The sequence below is a fragment of the Notechis scutatus genome, chromosome 4 (genome assembly GCF_049901735.1).
Source record: "Notechis scutatus isolate UNSWTSFEM ecotype Mainland chromosome 4, rNotScu1.2, whole genome shotgun sequence".
Classification (NCBI taxonomy): domain Eukaryota; kingdom Metazoa; phylum Chordata; class Lepidosauria; order Squamata; family Elapidae; genus Notechis; species Notechis scutatus.
In genome coordinates this window covers 163,238,035-163,254,366 of record NC_142012.1, presented here as the reverse complement: position 1 = coordinate 163,254,366, position 16,332 = coordinate 163,238,035, and the positions used below count along the sequence as shown (strand labels likewise).

Below are 16,332 nucleotides of genomic sequence, written 5' to 3'. Positions count from 1 at the left end.
TACAGGCAGCACCGGCATGTTACTTACTCTTAATAAATCTTCTTTAAGTTTTGGAAGTTCGGCTAGAGACTCATGATTTAAATGGGGGTAACTGCCAGAGCCCTGACACTGAGGAATTCTGGGAGTTGAAGTCCACAAGTTGCCAAGGTTGGAGACCTCTGGTTTAAGGGGCTTGGGACCTTCAGATCTGGCTGAGACCTCAATCTTGCCCTCCCCCAATCTGGGCCCTTCTAGACTTGGCAATCCACCATTCTTGTGGTATCTCACGACCGGAACTTCTTAAACGCCGTGGCCACCGATGTCATCCACCTGCACTCCCAGCGGCTGGACAGCTACCGTGGGGACTTCGAGAACTTTGTCAAGATCAAAGAAGAACGGCTGAAAAACCAGCAGCGTGAATACGAGGCACAGCAGCAATACCGGGAGCATATCCAGGTCAGAGGGCAGAGTGGTTATAAGCGATGCAGCGGACGCTGACCCAACAGTGCCGTTATGAAATACGATAGGATATCTATGATGTGATACATTGCACACGAGAGGGGATACGATATGCTGTTAGATATGATTCGATATAAGCAAAGAACAGATCCTCAAAATAAGACTTTTTATCCTGGGCACCACACAGAAGAGGGACTGCCACTTCTCAAGTGCTTCCCTCTATGTTGGGTGTCAAACTGGTTGGCCCACAAGCCGGAGGCCTCACGCACAGGCCACGCCCACCCCAGCTCCGTGAAGACAAAAAAAAAAAAAAAACGTTGCGGTAGGTCATGTGACATCAAAGTGATGTGGCAAATTTGACACCCGTGCTCTGTAGTCTACGTCAGTGGTTGCCAACCAGTGGTTGCCGGGGACCACTGGTTGTCCGAGAGAAAATTTTGGTGGTCCGCAGAGAAATGTCACCCCCAAAGCAACCCCCCAGCAATTAAGCCAGGCTGCGCGGGAACACAAGGCTGCGCCGCCCACGTGGCCTGTGGAAAAACAAGGCTTGCGTTGCTTGCATTGCGAACAACACAAAAGTAGTGAGGGGAAGGGAAAGGACGGAGAGGGGGAACTTGCCCCACTCGCCCCACGCACTTCGCCTGGCCACTGGGCTGCTTCTTTCCACTTTCTTCTTCTTTTGGCTGCACGCAAGGAAAGCAGCAAAAGTCTTTCTTTCTCGCCCCCAAACTCCGCCAGAAATAAGTCTTTGGGACCCTGCAAGGCATCCTGCTCCAAGGGGCTGCGCCGGCAAAGACTCGTTTCTGGAGGAGTTTGGGGGAGAGAAAGAAAGACTTCTGCTGTTTTCTTTGCATGCAGCCAAAAGCAGAAGCAAAAAAAAAAAGTCTGCAGGAAAATCCCCCATCCCGTTTTCCTACAGATCGATCTTTCTTTATTTGGGATCGCGGGATACCCTCTCTCTCTCTCTCTCCCCCCTGAGAACAGAGCTGAAAAGCAGTTTAGTGAAGGAATGTGGCTACCTTGGAGGGTATGAGGGATGTGTGTGTGTGTGTGTGTGTGAGAGAGAGAGAGAGAGAGAGAGCTCCGAGATGACCAAAGGGGCCTGTCTTGTGACTACTGCACCTCTGGAATATGGGGCCGACTTTCCCACCAACGTCAGCAAGCCACTGTCAGTCAAAATTCATATTAGCGCGGGATTTAAAATTATGAGGTGGTGGATTTAAAATTAAATTTGGTGGTCCCTGAGGTCCAAAAGGTTGGCGACCCCTGGTCTATGTAACCACGAGAGCCAGCTGAATTAAATTAATTACTATATTTTTCGGACTATAAGATACACTTTTTCCCCCGCTAAAAGAGGGTGAAAATTTGGGTCCGTCTTATACACCGAATGTAGCCCTGCCCACGAGGCCAAAAATGCGAGGCACGGAGGCAGCGATGGTCTGTGGCAATCCCTGCAGCCTGGAACAGCTGATTGGGGGTATTCCGGGAGGCCGATCAGCTGCTCCTGCTGTATCAGGCTGCAATAATGTGCTGAAACTGACCTGGCTGTTTGCTGTTTGCTGCAAGGACGTGTCAGAGTTTGCAGCAGCAATCACATCCAGAAAGTACACCCAAGTAACTGATTCAGCAGGATTCAATAACTTCCCTTTATATATAACACATGAAGCAAATATACAATACCAAAAGCAGGTTTTCCAACATGGTAGTACAATGGTACAATTACATGGTAATACAATTACATGGTGATACATGGTAATACAAGCAAAACACATGCAGAGAAGGGGAGTTTAAGTTTTAGTCTCAGAGCAGCATGCAACTTTAATACAGAACAGTTGAGCTAAGCCACTACCAGGCTCCTTGCTGTCTCTTTCTTGCTCACACAGCAAATACTGTTTCAGTTTCCAAACAACCTTCAACTCTCACACACTGACAGGATGCTAGCCAGATGAATACCAATGGATGCTGGTAGGCAGAGGCAGAATTCCACACACACCCCTTATTTTCCTCCCTCAAAACTAAGATGCATCTTATACTCTGAAAAATACGGTAAATGTATGTGCCGCCATTTTGTCCAGAGACTACTCTGGGCATCTTACAAACATTGAAACCTTATTCCTTTGTATCCCTCCTTCATCATTTTTACAAATAATTCTAGGTGGCCAACATATCCAACCCACCTTACTATTTTCCCCACAACAACCACCCTGTGAGGTGAGGGACTGAGAGAGAGTGACTGCCTCAAAGTCACTCAGCTGACTTTCATGGCTAAGGCAGGATTTGAACTCACGGTCCCTTGCTTTCCAGCGTGGTGCCTTAACCACCAGATCAAACTAGCTCTCTTACCACAAATTAAGTATTGAAGATGGGGAAGAGTAATTCTGTAATTCTTTTTTCATTCTGTTTCAGCTTTATTCGTATGTCTTCATTAGAACAGAGCAAAAGCTTAGAATTGTTCGTGTGCCCAGCAATAAGAACGTTCTAAATAATGTTTTTGAATATTATACCCGCATGCAGACAGAATATACCTTCTTCAGCCTCTACTGCATATCATCCTAATGCTTTGTTTGGCTCTCAGAGAGGGACAGAATATCTGATTCATTTCTTATTGACTTCAGGGTGTCCAGTTTTAAAAGCCCTTCTGTTCCAAACCTCTGTTATATCTGGGGTTAGGGATTTTTTTATTGATTTATTGAGAAGTATTTCATGTTCTTGGGTGGGCTGCACCAAGGGAGGCTCATTCAATTTCATTGGACACATGTTGTGCCTTGACAATAAAGGTTTGAACTGAACTGCGGCACACTCAACATAAATAAACCAGTTTTATTTACATAAATAAACCAGTTTTATTTATTTATATTTTATTGGCTGTGATCCCTGCAGCAGCTGGTACGTCCTCTTGCATAAGTGAGTCACCTCTGCTTTGCTCCCACAGGTCTTTATTGATCGATTCCGCTATAACGCAAACAGGGCGTCGCAAGTTCAGAGCAAACTCAAACTGTTGGAGAAGCTGTGAGTATCCAAAAGAAAAGGAACTTTTGGGTGGGTTGTCTAGGTGTTTTTGATCATTGCAGGATCTACAAGAGCTGATGTAGAACAATTTCTACAATGGAGGTGCATGCACTGCTCCTGGCATGCAGCATTAGTCTCAAAATGTATAAACTTAAGTTATATGTTGTACTAATTAGCGGTCATTATTTGGATGTACTGTATTTCTTGGTTAGGGAAAGATTGCTCCTTGACACACTTCAGCCCCCAGTTATCTCACAATCATTGCATTATCATCAAGAGCAGTAAACAATCTGTTCTCGATAATATTAATGCAAAGGTTTGTCTCTTTAAAGCGGGGCTCTCCAAACTTGGCAGCTTTAAGACCTGTGGACTTCAACTCCCAGAATTCCTCAGATAGCCATGCTGGCTGGGGAATTCTGGGAATTGAAGTCCACAAGTCTTAAAAGTTTAGCCAAGTTTGAAGATTCCTGCTTTAAACCTTACTGTAACTGACAAATATATTAACAGGATGTTGGTAGTACTAGGAAAGCATGAACTGCTTGGTTCAGTTTGAGGAGATCCTGATTTTAAGTTCCGCCGGCCACTGTCAAAGAATGCAAAATATAAAAAAAAAAAAGTTAGGAATAAGTCAAAAAACTATAAATGGGCTGGTTTTAGCCCAATAATTTCTCTTTATCTCTCCTTGTCTTGTCCCCACATTTAGGGGGTTTGGTTTTTATTTTTTTAAAGAAAATTCTAATCTCCCATAAAAGAATAGTTAAGAACAGTTCAGATGATAGTGTTAAGTGATTTTCATACTAAACCAAGGGAAATTGGTGAACTCTTTTCTGTCTTTGAAATCTTTTACATTTACAAAATAGAATTAGGGGAAAAACTTGGAAAGGAAAATAAGCTTTCTTTTTTTTAAAAAAAAAAAAGAAAACCAAGATCCAGTGAATCTGGTTATAGTAGTTCTTAAGGGCTCGGTCTGGAGAATATACCTGCTTCCAGGTGCCTGCTTAGTGATTGGATATTTGATACCTCTCTCTTATTGCAACAAGATTGATTGGTCTCTTTCTCTCAGGCCAAAACTGAAGCCAGTGGACAAAGAATCTGAAGTGATCATGAAGTAAGTGAATTTTGATCGGTACAAGAAAGTCCAATTTTCTAGCCCGTCATAGGAAAAGAAGGACAAGACGTCGCCTCACTCACCTGTCTGCCTTCTCAGACTCCATACAGATAAATCCTCCTTTAGCAACCACTCCTTCAATGACCGTTGCAACAGTGCTGAATGAGTGATACTTAACAACCGGTCCTGAAAAGTCTGGCCATTGCGGTCATGTGATCGACATTTGGCTGGGGAATTCTGGGAGCTGAAGTCCATGCCTCTTCAAACGATAAAGAGGTTGAGAAACACTGCCTTAGGGCAAATCTTGGCACCTAATTGGCAAGACAGACATGATAACATTGGCCTGCCCTGTGTGGGTTTGGTAAGGAAGGGTTTTGTGACTTGAATCAAGTTAGCAAGTCATTATCCTAGCTTTTCTTCAGGCACCAGTGTCCGCTTTTCCAAACAAGGCATTGTATAGCTGCAGGACTTCGTAGCCACAACAAAATGGCAGTATTATACACTCTAGACTAGAGCAAGGGTCTCCAACCTTGGCAACTTTCAGACTTGTGGACTTCAATTCCCAGAGTTCCTCAGCCAGCTTTTGCTGGCTGAGGAACTCTGGGAATTGAAGTCCACAAGTCTTAAAGTTGCCAAGGTTGGAGACCCTGCTCTAGACCATAACTCTAAATGATGTCTGCAATGCATACTTATTATTACATTAAAAACAACGTGATATAAATGTAACTGCTATGTATCCCCACCATAGCGTGGTAGGAAATTAACACCACACTGATTCTCCTGCTCTGACAGAAGCAATGAGGGCCCTTTTGTCCACTTCCATTTTTTGCTCATTCCCCTGGACATTTTTTTTCTCCCCCCCTATAGGTTCCCAGATGGCTTTGAGAAGTTTTCTCCTCCCATCTTACAACTTGATGAAGTGGACTTTTGCTATGAGCCCAATAACTACATCTTTTGCTCCCTCTCTGTCTCTGCTGACCTGGACTCTCGCATCTGTGTGGTAAGGTGAAATACTGGGCAAAAGGTTAATTAACGTGAAAGCGATAAAAGCATTCACTTATCACAAACAAAACAAAAAAAAATCCAATCATTCGGCAATTGTTTTGTGTCAGTGGATAGACCAAGAAAAAAGAAATGTTACAAGTGCTTTTAACAGAAGGACCTAGTAAGAGCTAGGAGCAGGGGTGGGATTCTACCAGTTTGCACCTATTCGCTAGAACCGGCTGTTAACATTCTAAGCAGTTCGGAGAGCCGGTTGTTAGAAGAAATTACTGGGCTAATCCTGTAAGGAAGGCAGGAAGGAAAGAAACATTCTGGTGTTGCTTACAGAAACTGCCTCTCTGTTAACCCTTATTACGTTCTTGGCAGGACTAGACTTCCTGTCTCAGGAACTTCTCTGGAGTTTTTTCCCCCTCCTTTGCTGGTACTTTGCTTGTGTGGAGTGACCATTCAAAGTTACAATGGCACTGAAAAAAGTGGCCCTTTTTCACACTTACGACTGTTGCAGCATCCCCACAGTCATGAGAGGCCAGGCGAGGAGATGCTGAGTTGGCCACGCCCAGCCAATAACATGACCGCCAAGCCACGCCCACCAACTTAGCCACACCCCACAGAACCGGTTGTTAAAAAATTTGAATCCCACCCCTGGCTAGGAGCAGTGGATAAAATGCAGTATTGAAGTCTGACTCTGCCCAATGCCAGGAGTTTGATCTTGACAAGGCTCAAGGTTGATTCAGCCTTCCATCCTTCCGAGATTGGTAAAATGAGGACTCAGATTGTTGAGGTAATATGCTGTCACGTTTGATTGATTGATTGATTTCTATGACCGCCCATCTCAGCAAACGACTCTGGGTGGCTCACAATTGTTTAAAGTTTGGCAGTTCTGCTTGAATTTAAGTAGCCTATCCTAGTTTCTTTAACTGGCCAGTATATTTAGCTTTACTTCAACTTAAGTGCACCTTTTCTGGCACACTGCTGTACCTAAAGATTTGTAGCTGGGGACCCTGTTTAATTTTAACCAAAAAAACAAAACAAAGGAAAGTGTCAGGCTCTTTATAGTATCAATGGAGGCAGTGTTTAATCACCATTTCGTTGGACCAAAACAAGTCCTTGAATGTTAGGGATTAGAACTAGAATTTGTTACTGCTTCCTCCATCCCTTCCCATCCTTTTCTTCCATTGCTTGTATGTTAGCTTCTTAGACTGAAAAAGGGCTAGAAGTAAATATGCACGTAACAGAGTAAAGTTTTATCCCATTTCTCTTGAGCTCTGGAATCCTAAAAGGGAGCTTGGCAGGATGTTTCTGTAATCTCTGTATCATTTACTTCTAAGGTTGGAGAGAATGGAGCTGGCAAATCTACCATGCTGAAGATCCTGATGGGAGACCTGGCACCTGTGCGAGGGATTAGACACGCTCACAGGTAGCTTTCAACCCACATCAAAGAGATAGGGTGGAAAGAGAAGAAGAGAACAAAACACGTAGAATATGGTTGACTTGTTGCTAAGCAATTTAATAGCATCCCAGATTCCTGAGGCACGTGTGCTTTTCGTTACTTTGGAGATAAGCTTTTAATCTTTCTGTGAAGATGGGAAACTTTTGCTAAACACTCGGCACATTGGACTAGAACAGCAGTTTTGAATTCCCAAGCTAAAGGCCACATTGTGTGCAACGTAAGCGCCACTTCGAAGCACCATCACAGCTCAGGCCAAGGCCTATTAGCTCAAAAGCTGAATGAAGCTACATTTTTTTTTCTCCTGCTGCTCCTTTCCTTCATTAAGGGAAGAGTGATACTCTCAGCTTCTCAACGTTAGCTGGGAGATGCAACACTGCTGTTGCTTCCTATCTCTGCCCTGCTTTCCTGCTGTTCTTTATCACTCGAAGATGGTGTTTTCTCAACCCATGGCAACTTTAAATTAGGTGGGCTTCAACTCCCAGAATTCCCCAGTCAGCATGGCTGGAGAATTCTGGGAGTTGAAGTCTACCCGTCTTAAAATGGCTACGGTTGAGAAACACCGCTTTAAGGGCTGCAGAACACTTGTCCCCTCCCATATCTCTATCCCTTGACTTGGGTGGGTGGAGGGAAACCACCAGGAGAGAAGATTGACCTTGAAAAAGACTCAGCCCTTTGCTGCTGTTGAGTGATCCTGGGGGGAAATGTGGATTCTTTGAAGAGTTATAGATTAGATATGGTGTCAGGACAACCTGTGCCCAAGAATCCCTTTGTGGAATTGACCCTGAAATGTTCCCTGGCTCTGACAGAACAACAGTAAGGAATATGCCTCTTTAAGCAACAGAAGCCAGGTTCAATTTATCCTTCTTCTTCTCTCCTTGTCAAGCAAGGGAACACATTTATCTTACAGAACAGGGAGTTATTCCTTTGGCTAATCTATCATCTATCTATCTATCTATCTATCTATCTATCTATCTATATCTATATCTATCTATCTATCTATCTATCTATCTATCTATCTATCTATCTATCTATCTATCTATCTATCTATCTATCTATCTATCTATCTATCTATCTATCTATCTCTATCTATCTATATCTATCTATCTATCTATCTATCTATCTATCTATCTATCTATCTATCTATCTATCTATCTATCTATCATCTAACTACAAATATCTATCTCTATCTATCTATCATCTATCTATCTATCTATCTATCTATCTATCTATCTATCTATCTATCTATCTATCTATCTATCTATCATATATATATATATATAAAAGCAAAATGCCACTCACGCATCATCACAAAATCTCCAGAACCGTAAAGCCCACAAACTTGAAATTTGGCACGTACGTTCCTCTTGGCTTCTAGGTGCTCACAAACAAAGGATTTTTCGAAATGACCATCAGAGCATTAGTATTTCCTATATTATTATTAACACGCTCTGATGCTAAGGAGTTCTACTCCCCCTCCCCACCTGAAAAGAAATCTCTTCCAAATGCAAAACACAAGCAGAGGAAAGGAGCAGTTTTAGTACAGAACAGTTGAGCTAAGCCACACCCAGGGTCCTTGCTGTCTCCTTGCACACACAGCAAATACTGTTTCACTTTCCAAACAGTCCTCAACTCTAACACACTGACAGGACGCTAGCCAAATAAATACCGATGGATGCTGGTAGGCAGAGGCAGATTTTTTTTCCCTCTTACTTTCCTCCCCCAAAACTAAGCCCAACCACATAGTTTCGTAGCAAAGCACAGGTGTTGAGCTAGTGTTTTCAATAATAGACCATTTTAAACTCTAGCTTTAACAATGCGGTTTTTTTGGCAGAAACCTTAAAATTGGCTATTTCAGTCAGCATCATGTGGATCAGCTGGATTTGGATATTAGTGCCACAGAACTACTAGCCAAAAGGTTTCCAGGTAAGTTGCCAAACACTCTCTCACAATTTGTTAGATTTCAGCTCCCGCCGTTTCATGGCCTACGTAGTTAACCACCAGAAACTTTCCACTCCCCTGCTCTGTTTACTGAACACTGAAGATTAAAGACAGTGACTTGAGGTACAACCTCATTCTAAGACAGAGGTCTCCAAACTTGGCAACTTTGAGACTTGGGGACTTCAACTCCCAGAATTCTGGGAATTGAAGTCCACAAGTCAAAAGTGCCAAATTTGGGGACCTCTGTTTTAAGACATGGCTTTTTTGCTGAATTTATTGGCAAGGATTCCTGAAACATGTTAAGCCAGCAGCAACTTTTTATTGATCAGTGGGCCATACTGGGTTTTGTCAGAACCATACTCCAAAAAGGCACTGATGTTATGGCATTGGTCTTAAGGCATTCATTTTTTTCCTCTTCCCATGTCTTAACGCAGGTGAGGTGGGGTAGCGGGTATTACTCTGCTTTTGGCTCATCTATTCTCATTGAATCTGAGAGCCAGAGAAAGTAGGGTTTTATAGGTGGGTTTTATAGGCCCCCTGGTCCCACTTTTTTTGCATCTCCTTGAACAAGCCACCAATCATGGTCTGTCAGCCACTGTGTCCAAATACATTCCACTTGGAATAAATCTGCCCATTAGGAGTTTGTAAACCAATAAAGGAGAATATCCATAGTTCAGGGCTGAATTGTGGAGCCCTCTCTGAGCTTGGTTGTAACCAACACCCAGATAAGCAGGGATTAACCCCAGACAAACAGTCAAGCAGAAAACAATGTCCTAAACTAGGCACTACCAAGGAGAAAACCATACTCTTTCCAACACGCGGAGGGCAAGCTACTGTATATAAACGGGGAGCAAACCCCACAATCGCCAGCATGGACGATGTTACCTCGTCAGGTAATGAAACATCAGCAAGCAAACAGCCAATCTTAAGAGAGCACCAAGGGCTCCACGGTTTATGAACCATGGGGGTGTGATTTAATGTTAGACCTTTAAAAGGTAAAAAGGTAAAGGTTCCCCTCGCACCTACATGCTAGTCGTTTCCGGCTCTAGGGGGCGGTGCTCATCTCCGTTACAAAGCCGAAGAGCCAGCGCTGTCCGAAGACATCGCCGTGGTCATGTGGCCAGCATGGCTAAACACTCAAAGGCGCATGCAACGCTGTTCCCGTCCCACCAAAGTGGTCCCTATTTTTCCGCTTGCATTTTTACATGCTTTCAAACTGCTAGGTTGGCAGAAGCTGGGACAAGTAACGGAAGCTCACTCCATTACACGACACTGGGGATTCGAACCGCCGAACTGCCAACCTTTCTGAATGACAAGCTCAGCCTCCTTAGCCACCGAGCCACCGCATTCCCGTGTTTAATGTTACACCTTTCCGTCTCAGCAAAATGTGTTTAAAACAGAGGCCTCCTAAGATGCTGTATGAATCCAGTCACAAATTAATGCTCCAAATAGTTTTTAACCCCCGTAATCCCTTATCGGCATGGCCCGTAGCATCCCTCAGCGTGGCTTCCCAGTCGCAGCTGGTTATTGGGATAATGAGATTCGGGTTTAGCTCTTGTGCCTCATAACGTTTTAGGCCTGGATTTCACACACCTCTTTCTGCCCCACGTGATTCAGGGAAGTCAGAGGAGGAGTACCGCCATCAGCTGGGGTGCTACGGAGTCTCCGGAGAATTGGCGGTCCGCCCGGTTGCCAGCCTATCAGGGGGACAGAAGAGCAGAGTGGCCTTTGCCCAGATGACCATGCCTTGGTAATCCCGCTGGGTTGTTATTGTTGGTTGGTTTTCTGTTGTTGTTAGTGTTGTTTTCAGTTTACTTTTTAGTTTAGTTCACTTTATTGTCATTGCACCTCATACAATGAAATCAAACACCATCTTCAGTGTACATTACGACTATGAAAATAAACACAAACACACATCCTTCATACTCCACACATTGAATTGAAAACCCACCCAACACTGCACCAACACTGCACTACACAGCAGAATTCGAAAGAGCTACTGCCCTGGGGTAGAAGCTGTTTTTCAGCCTATTTGTCCTTGTTTTTATTATTATCCTGTGCCGTCTGCCAGATAGTAATAGTTTAAAAAAAAAAAAAAGGAGGTGCCCAGGATGAGATGGATCTTTGAGAATGTTTTGAACTTTCTTAAGGCAGTGGGAGCTATAAAGCTCTTCCAAAAAGGGGAGAGGGCAACTAATGATCTTCTAGGCAATGACGTTAACCCTCTGGAGCGCTTTCCTATCTGCCACTGTGCAATTGGCAAACCAGACACAGGTGCAGTAAGTAAAGATAATCTCTATGGTGCAGCGGTAGAAGGTCACCAGCAGTTTTCCATTCAGTTGTTGTTTTCTGAGAAGTCTCAGGTCATATAATCTCTGCTGGGCCCTTTTGACCAGGGCTGCAATGTCAGCACCCCAGGTCAGGTCCTCTTTTAGGGTAACATCCCAGAAATTTAAAACTGGCCATTTGCTCCCCTCGGTCTCCATTGATAAGGAAGGGCTGGATGTCTGATCTGTTCCTTCTATAGTCCACTATAAGCTCCTTGATTGGTGTTGAGGACCAAGTTATTGTCTCCACACTATGAAAGCAACCGGTCCACCTCATCTCGGTAGGCAGACTCATCCCCCTGGAGATCAGTCTCACCACTGTTGTGTAAATAATTTAGTAATTATTTTTAATAATTATAATTCAGTTATTCAAATAGTGGGCAGAAAGCGTGTCCTTAACATGGAACGAGATCATATTTTTGGCACTCAGCAACCAGCCCCCGTTTATGGCCATTTGCAGCGTCCCGCAGTCAAAGGCATGCAATTTTTTGAATTGAATTGAATTCTTTATTGGCCAAGTGTGAATGGACATACAAGGAATCTGTCTTTGGTACCCATGCTCTCAGTGTACATTAAAAAAAATACAAGAATCATAAGATACAACAAATAAGATACAACTTCATAGGATACTAAATAAGCAGTCAAATCATACTAGGAAACTAAATAAAGCAACATAAATCATAAAGATACAAGCAACATGGTTATCGTCATAAGTGGGAGGAGATAGGTAATAGGAAGGATGAGAAGAAGAATAGTAATAGAGTCTTAGTAAATAGTTTTGACAGTGTTGTGGGAATGGATGATCTCAGCTCCCTGTTTTGTTTTAAGTCCTGTTTCTATTTAACTCAGTGGGACTTGTGGATCACACTGGGTTGAACTGCACTTAAATTGCTGTCTGATCCTAATAAACTCCCAATAATTCCCAGTGGGACTTGTTTCGTGGTGCAGGGGTTGTGTAAGTTTTTTTGCCGGAAGCTGGCATTTATTGCCGTTTTCTAGCCAAAAAAAAAACACCAAAACATCCATTGTAGACAATGGCTTTACTTGGTGACAGCTGTGTTTGCTTTGCGACCATCATGTTCCCTTTAACAAGCACCTAAAAAAAGGCAGTAAAATCTGGCTTGGTCGTGCGATGACCCACTTAATGACCAACATGATGGAATTAGGGTGATAATTCCAGCCTCAAAAGTTGTGAATCAAAAATTGCCTGTACTATAATTGCATTTTTACCCCCCCTTGTAGCCCCAACTTCTATATACTGGATGAACCAACAAACCACCTGGACATGGAAACCATTGAAGCTCTAGCAAAAGCACTCAACAAATTCCGGGTAAGTCTGCAACGCTGAGTTTGCACAACATAATTGGATTGGACACACAAAGAATTTGTCTTCGGTGCGTAAGCTCTCAGTGTACATAGAAAATACATTCATCAAGAATCAAGATATTGGCGGATACAAATTTAATTCATTCTTTTGTTGTCAGATTTAGTTTTAGGGGGAAATTGTGGGTTGATAATAGGTCTGTGCTTGAAATTGGATCTCAGAAGATGCTTCACACCAATGTAGCATCTTTCTCTTAACAGCTTAAAGCAGCCATGTCTTTCTCCACTGTAGTACAAACACAATCACACAATCCCAAGGGAAAACACCGCTGCTTTATCATGTAGCACTTTGGCGCCAAGTTCCCACTCCAGAGTAACTTTAGTAGGCTGAATGCAAAACACCACAGAGCTTGTTTAATCATAACCAAATCCTAACATAAATCCTATTCTGTGATGTGTGTTTTTTCTCTTTGAGAAACAGAAGGGCAAGTGGAAAAGTGATGTCCGGGAGCAGACAAGACATAGAGCTACCTTGATTTTTGATCTTGCACAATGGTTCCGTTTAAAGCTTCCCCAACGTCGGACAATTTAAAGCTTCCCCAATATAGAACCATTAGCCCAAAGTTTAATGCACACCAAAAGCAGTAGTCCACTGTAGCCAGTGATTAACTCAGTCTTCCCAAGGTGATACAGGTAGTCCTCAACTTACGACCGCAATTTATGTTGCCAAGGGAGAAATTTGTTAAATGAGTTTTGCCCCATTTTACGACTTTTCTTACCATACTTCTTAAGTGAATCACTGCAATAATTAAATTAGTAACCTGGTTGTTAAATTAATCTGGCTTCCCCATTGACTTGGCCTGTCAGAAGGTTGCAAAGGGGGGATACCGTCATCATAAATATGAGTCAGTTGCTAAGCGTCTAAATTTTTTGATCGTGTGACCAATGATGGATGCTCCAGAGGTCGTAACTCTGAAAAACGGTCGCAAGTTGCTTTTTTCAGTACTGTTATAACTTGGAATGGTCACTAAACAAAGTGTTGTAAGTTGAAGACCACCTGTATTCTCCAGACCTGCTGAAATTACAGTCTCCACATTTCCCAAGCAAACCAGAAGAAAACACCAGGCTGGGGATGACTAACTGGGCTTTCCTCATTCTTTGCTTTGCATTGGAGATGGAAGATAAAGGTGCCAAATCAAGCCCAGGATTGCCCATCAACCACCTTTAAGAGCAGTTTTGCTAGATTGTGGGAGTTTTCAGCTTGGGTTTTTATTTGCAGGCGTGTCATTACAGGTTTCTCATCCAAATCCTAATCTTGCTTGACTTCCAGACCCAGAGAAGGTCAACCAGCTGTTGCCACCTGCGTAAGAATTTGAAGGGTCATAATGCAGAAGCAGGCCTTCAAATGAAAACTCTGCTAATGGCAAGGGGAGGTTAATTGACCATTTTAATGGGGGTTTTCATTGACCCTAAGGGCACAGTGGTTAGAAGGCCTTATTGCGGGCTAACACTGCCCCACAGACCAGGACTTCGATCCTGACCGACTCAAGGTTGACTCAGCCTTCCGTCCTTCTTAAGGAAAATGCTTCCTTCCACCCGTAAAATGAGGACTCAGATTGTTGGGGACAAATATGCTGACTCTGTAAACCCAGGGGTTCCCCAAACTTGGCAGCTTTAAGACTTGTGGACTTCAACTCCCCAAAATTCCCCAGCCAGCCGTGTCTGTTTCTTTTTCTCTTATCCCCCCAAAGAGGAGAGATTGCAGAGGAAGGGATTACAAGAGAGTTTAAGCTGTGCTGGCTGGAGAATTCTGGGAGTTGAAATCCACAGGTCTTAAAATTGCCAAGTTTGGGGACCTCTGCTGTAAACCGTTTAGAGAGAGGGCGGTAAAGCACTATGAAGCAGTATATAAGTCTAGGTACTATTGCTAAAGGAGAATATTTGTAGATCAAGGTTGAAACGAGGTGCTCTCACTGCAACTTTCTGGCTGTTTGGTTTTTAACACGATTGAAACCCTTTCCTGCTCCCTTTGAGCTTGGCTGTTTTCTTACAGACATTTCATTACCAAACTAGATCCCATCATCAACGTTACGCTGAGAGATGACGTTCCCCAGTTTAGGTATTGAAACACCTTGCAAGGAAACAAACCAAGCTTAAGAAAGCAGCAAAGGGTTTTAATTGTATTAAAAAAAAAAAAAAAAAACCAAACAGCCAGAAAAAAACTACGGTAGCGAGGGAACCCCTGACCTTGCGGCCAAAGCTCTCCCCAATGGGTGATGCGAGGCTCCCTTCTTCCCACCCCTCTTGTTCTAGGGCGGCTTGATCCTCGTTTCGCACGACGAACGCTTCATCCGGCTGGTGTGCAAGGAGCTGTGGGTGTGCGGCAGCGGCACCGTGCAGCGTATCGAGGGCGGCTTCGACGAGTACAGAGACATCTTGCAAGAGCAGTTCCGGAAAGAAGGTTTCCTATAAAGACGCCCAGCTGCGTGCGCGAGCTGGTGGAGGGAGCGGAAACACGCCCGGTGGAATCGCCGGTTTGGGGGGGGGGATTCCACCGCCGTTGGGCGAACCAACTGCCGAGCTGAAACCCCCCCTCCTCCTCCTCCTTCCCCCCTCTCCGCCAAGTAACCAGCATCCGCCGGGAAAGAGAGGACGAAAGTAACCAAGTTGCCAACTCCGCTGCTGGATCTGTGCCAAGTCTCTGCTGGGCAGGGACGGAAGGACAGCTGAAGGGAGAGGTTATTTTGGGGGGGGAAGGGGGCCCCCCCCAGGGCTGATTTAAGGGGGAGGGAGTTGGGATGGGGAAGAGACATGGCTGCTCCGAGCTGTCCTGTCTCCCCACCCCACCCCATCCAGCCTGTTGGTAGAACTGAACCCACCGCCGAGGAATGTAAGGAGGCTTCAGGCGTTCAGATGCTGCTCAATGTTGCACGTTTGAGTAGCTTCTCCTGGAAACGGGCTGGAGCTGCAAAACCGTCCTTTGGAAACCGGATCGTTTCTTGCCTTCTTCTCCCCCGTCTTTATGGGAAGAGTTGCAGCCCCTCCAAGCAAGCAAGCGAGCAAGCAAGCCAGGTTCTCTTGAAATGGCTTCTCTCTCTCTTTTTTTTTTTCTTCTCATGGCATAGCCTTAAATTTCCTCCCCTTTCCTCCCTCCCCCCCACCTCAGACGGTGATGCTTTTTGTAGAGGTCTCCAAACTTGGCAATTTTTAAGACTTGTGGACTTCCAACTCCCAGAATTCCTCAGCCAGCTATGCTGGGACTCTAGAACAGGGGGTTCCCCAAACTCGACAACTCTTAAGACTGGTGGACTTCCAACTCCCAGAATTCCTCAGCCAGCTATGCTGGGACTCTAGAACAGGGGGTTCCCCAAACTCGACAACTCTTAAGACTGGTGGACTTCCAACTCCCAGAATTCCTCAGCCAGCTATGCTGGGACTCTAGAACAGGGGGTTCCCCAAACTCGACAACTCTTAAGACTGGTGGACTTCCAACTGCCAGAATTCCTCAGCCGTGCTGCTGCCAGCGGGGGGTCTTCCTCTAAATTTTTTATTTTTGGTGGTGTTCTACTTCCCACGGGAATTTTTTAACGGTGCCGTGTGTCCGTTTCTTTTTCTCTTTATCTCCCAAAGAGGAGGGATTGCAGAGGAAGGGATTACAAGAGAGTTTAAGCTGTGCTGGCTGGAGAATTCTGGGAGTTGAAGTCCACAAGTCTTTCAAGTGGCCAAGTTTGGGGACC

General features: G+C 44.3%; 1 protein-coding gene across 1 annotated transcript in view; it reads left to right on the top strand.

Moving 5' to 3' along the window:
- The window catches only part of ABCF3 (ATP binding cassette subfamily F member 3), a 40,384-nt gene extending 24,880 nt beyond the window's left edge, over positions 1 to 15,504 (top strand). Inside the window, exons 13-21 of the mRNA XM_087965445.1 lie at positions 235 to 435; positions 3,371 to 3,447; positions 4,511 to 4,555; positions 5,423 to 5,555; positions 6,886 to 6,974; positions 8,839 to 8,930; positions 10,563 to 10,695; positions 12,515 to 12,602; positions 14,909 to 15,504. Of these exons, the coding sequence (XP_087821571.1) occupies positions 235 to 435; positions 3,371 to 3,447; positions 4,511 to 4,555; positions 5,423 to 5,555; positions 6,886 to 6,974; positions 8,839 to 8,930; positions 10,563 to 10,695; positions 12,515 to 12,602; positions 14,909 to 15,067 (1,017 nt within the window). The 3' untranslated portion in view covers positions 15,068 to 15,504. The remainder of the gene's footprint in view (positions 1 to 234; positions 436 to 3,370; positions 3,448 to 4,510; positions 4,556 to 5,422; positions 5,556 to 6,885; positions 6,975 to 8,838; positions 8,931 to 10,562; positions 10,696 to 12,514; positions 12,603 to 14,908) is intronic.
- The last annotated feature ends 828 nt before the right edge of the window (positions 15,505 to 16,332 follow it).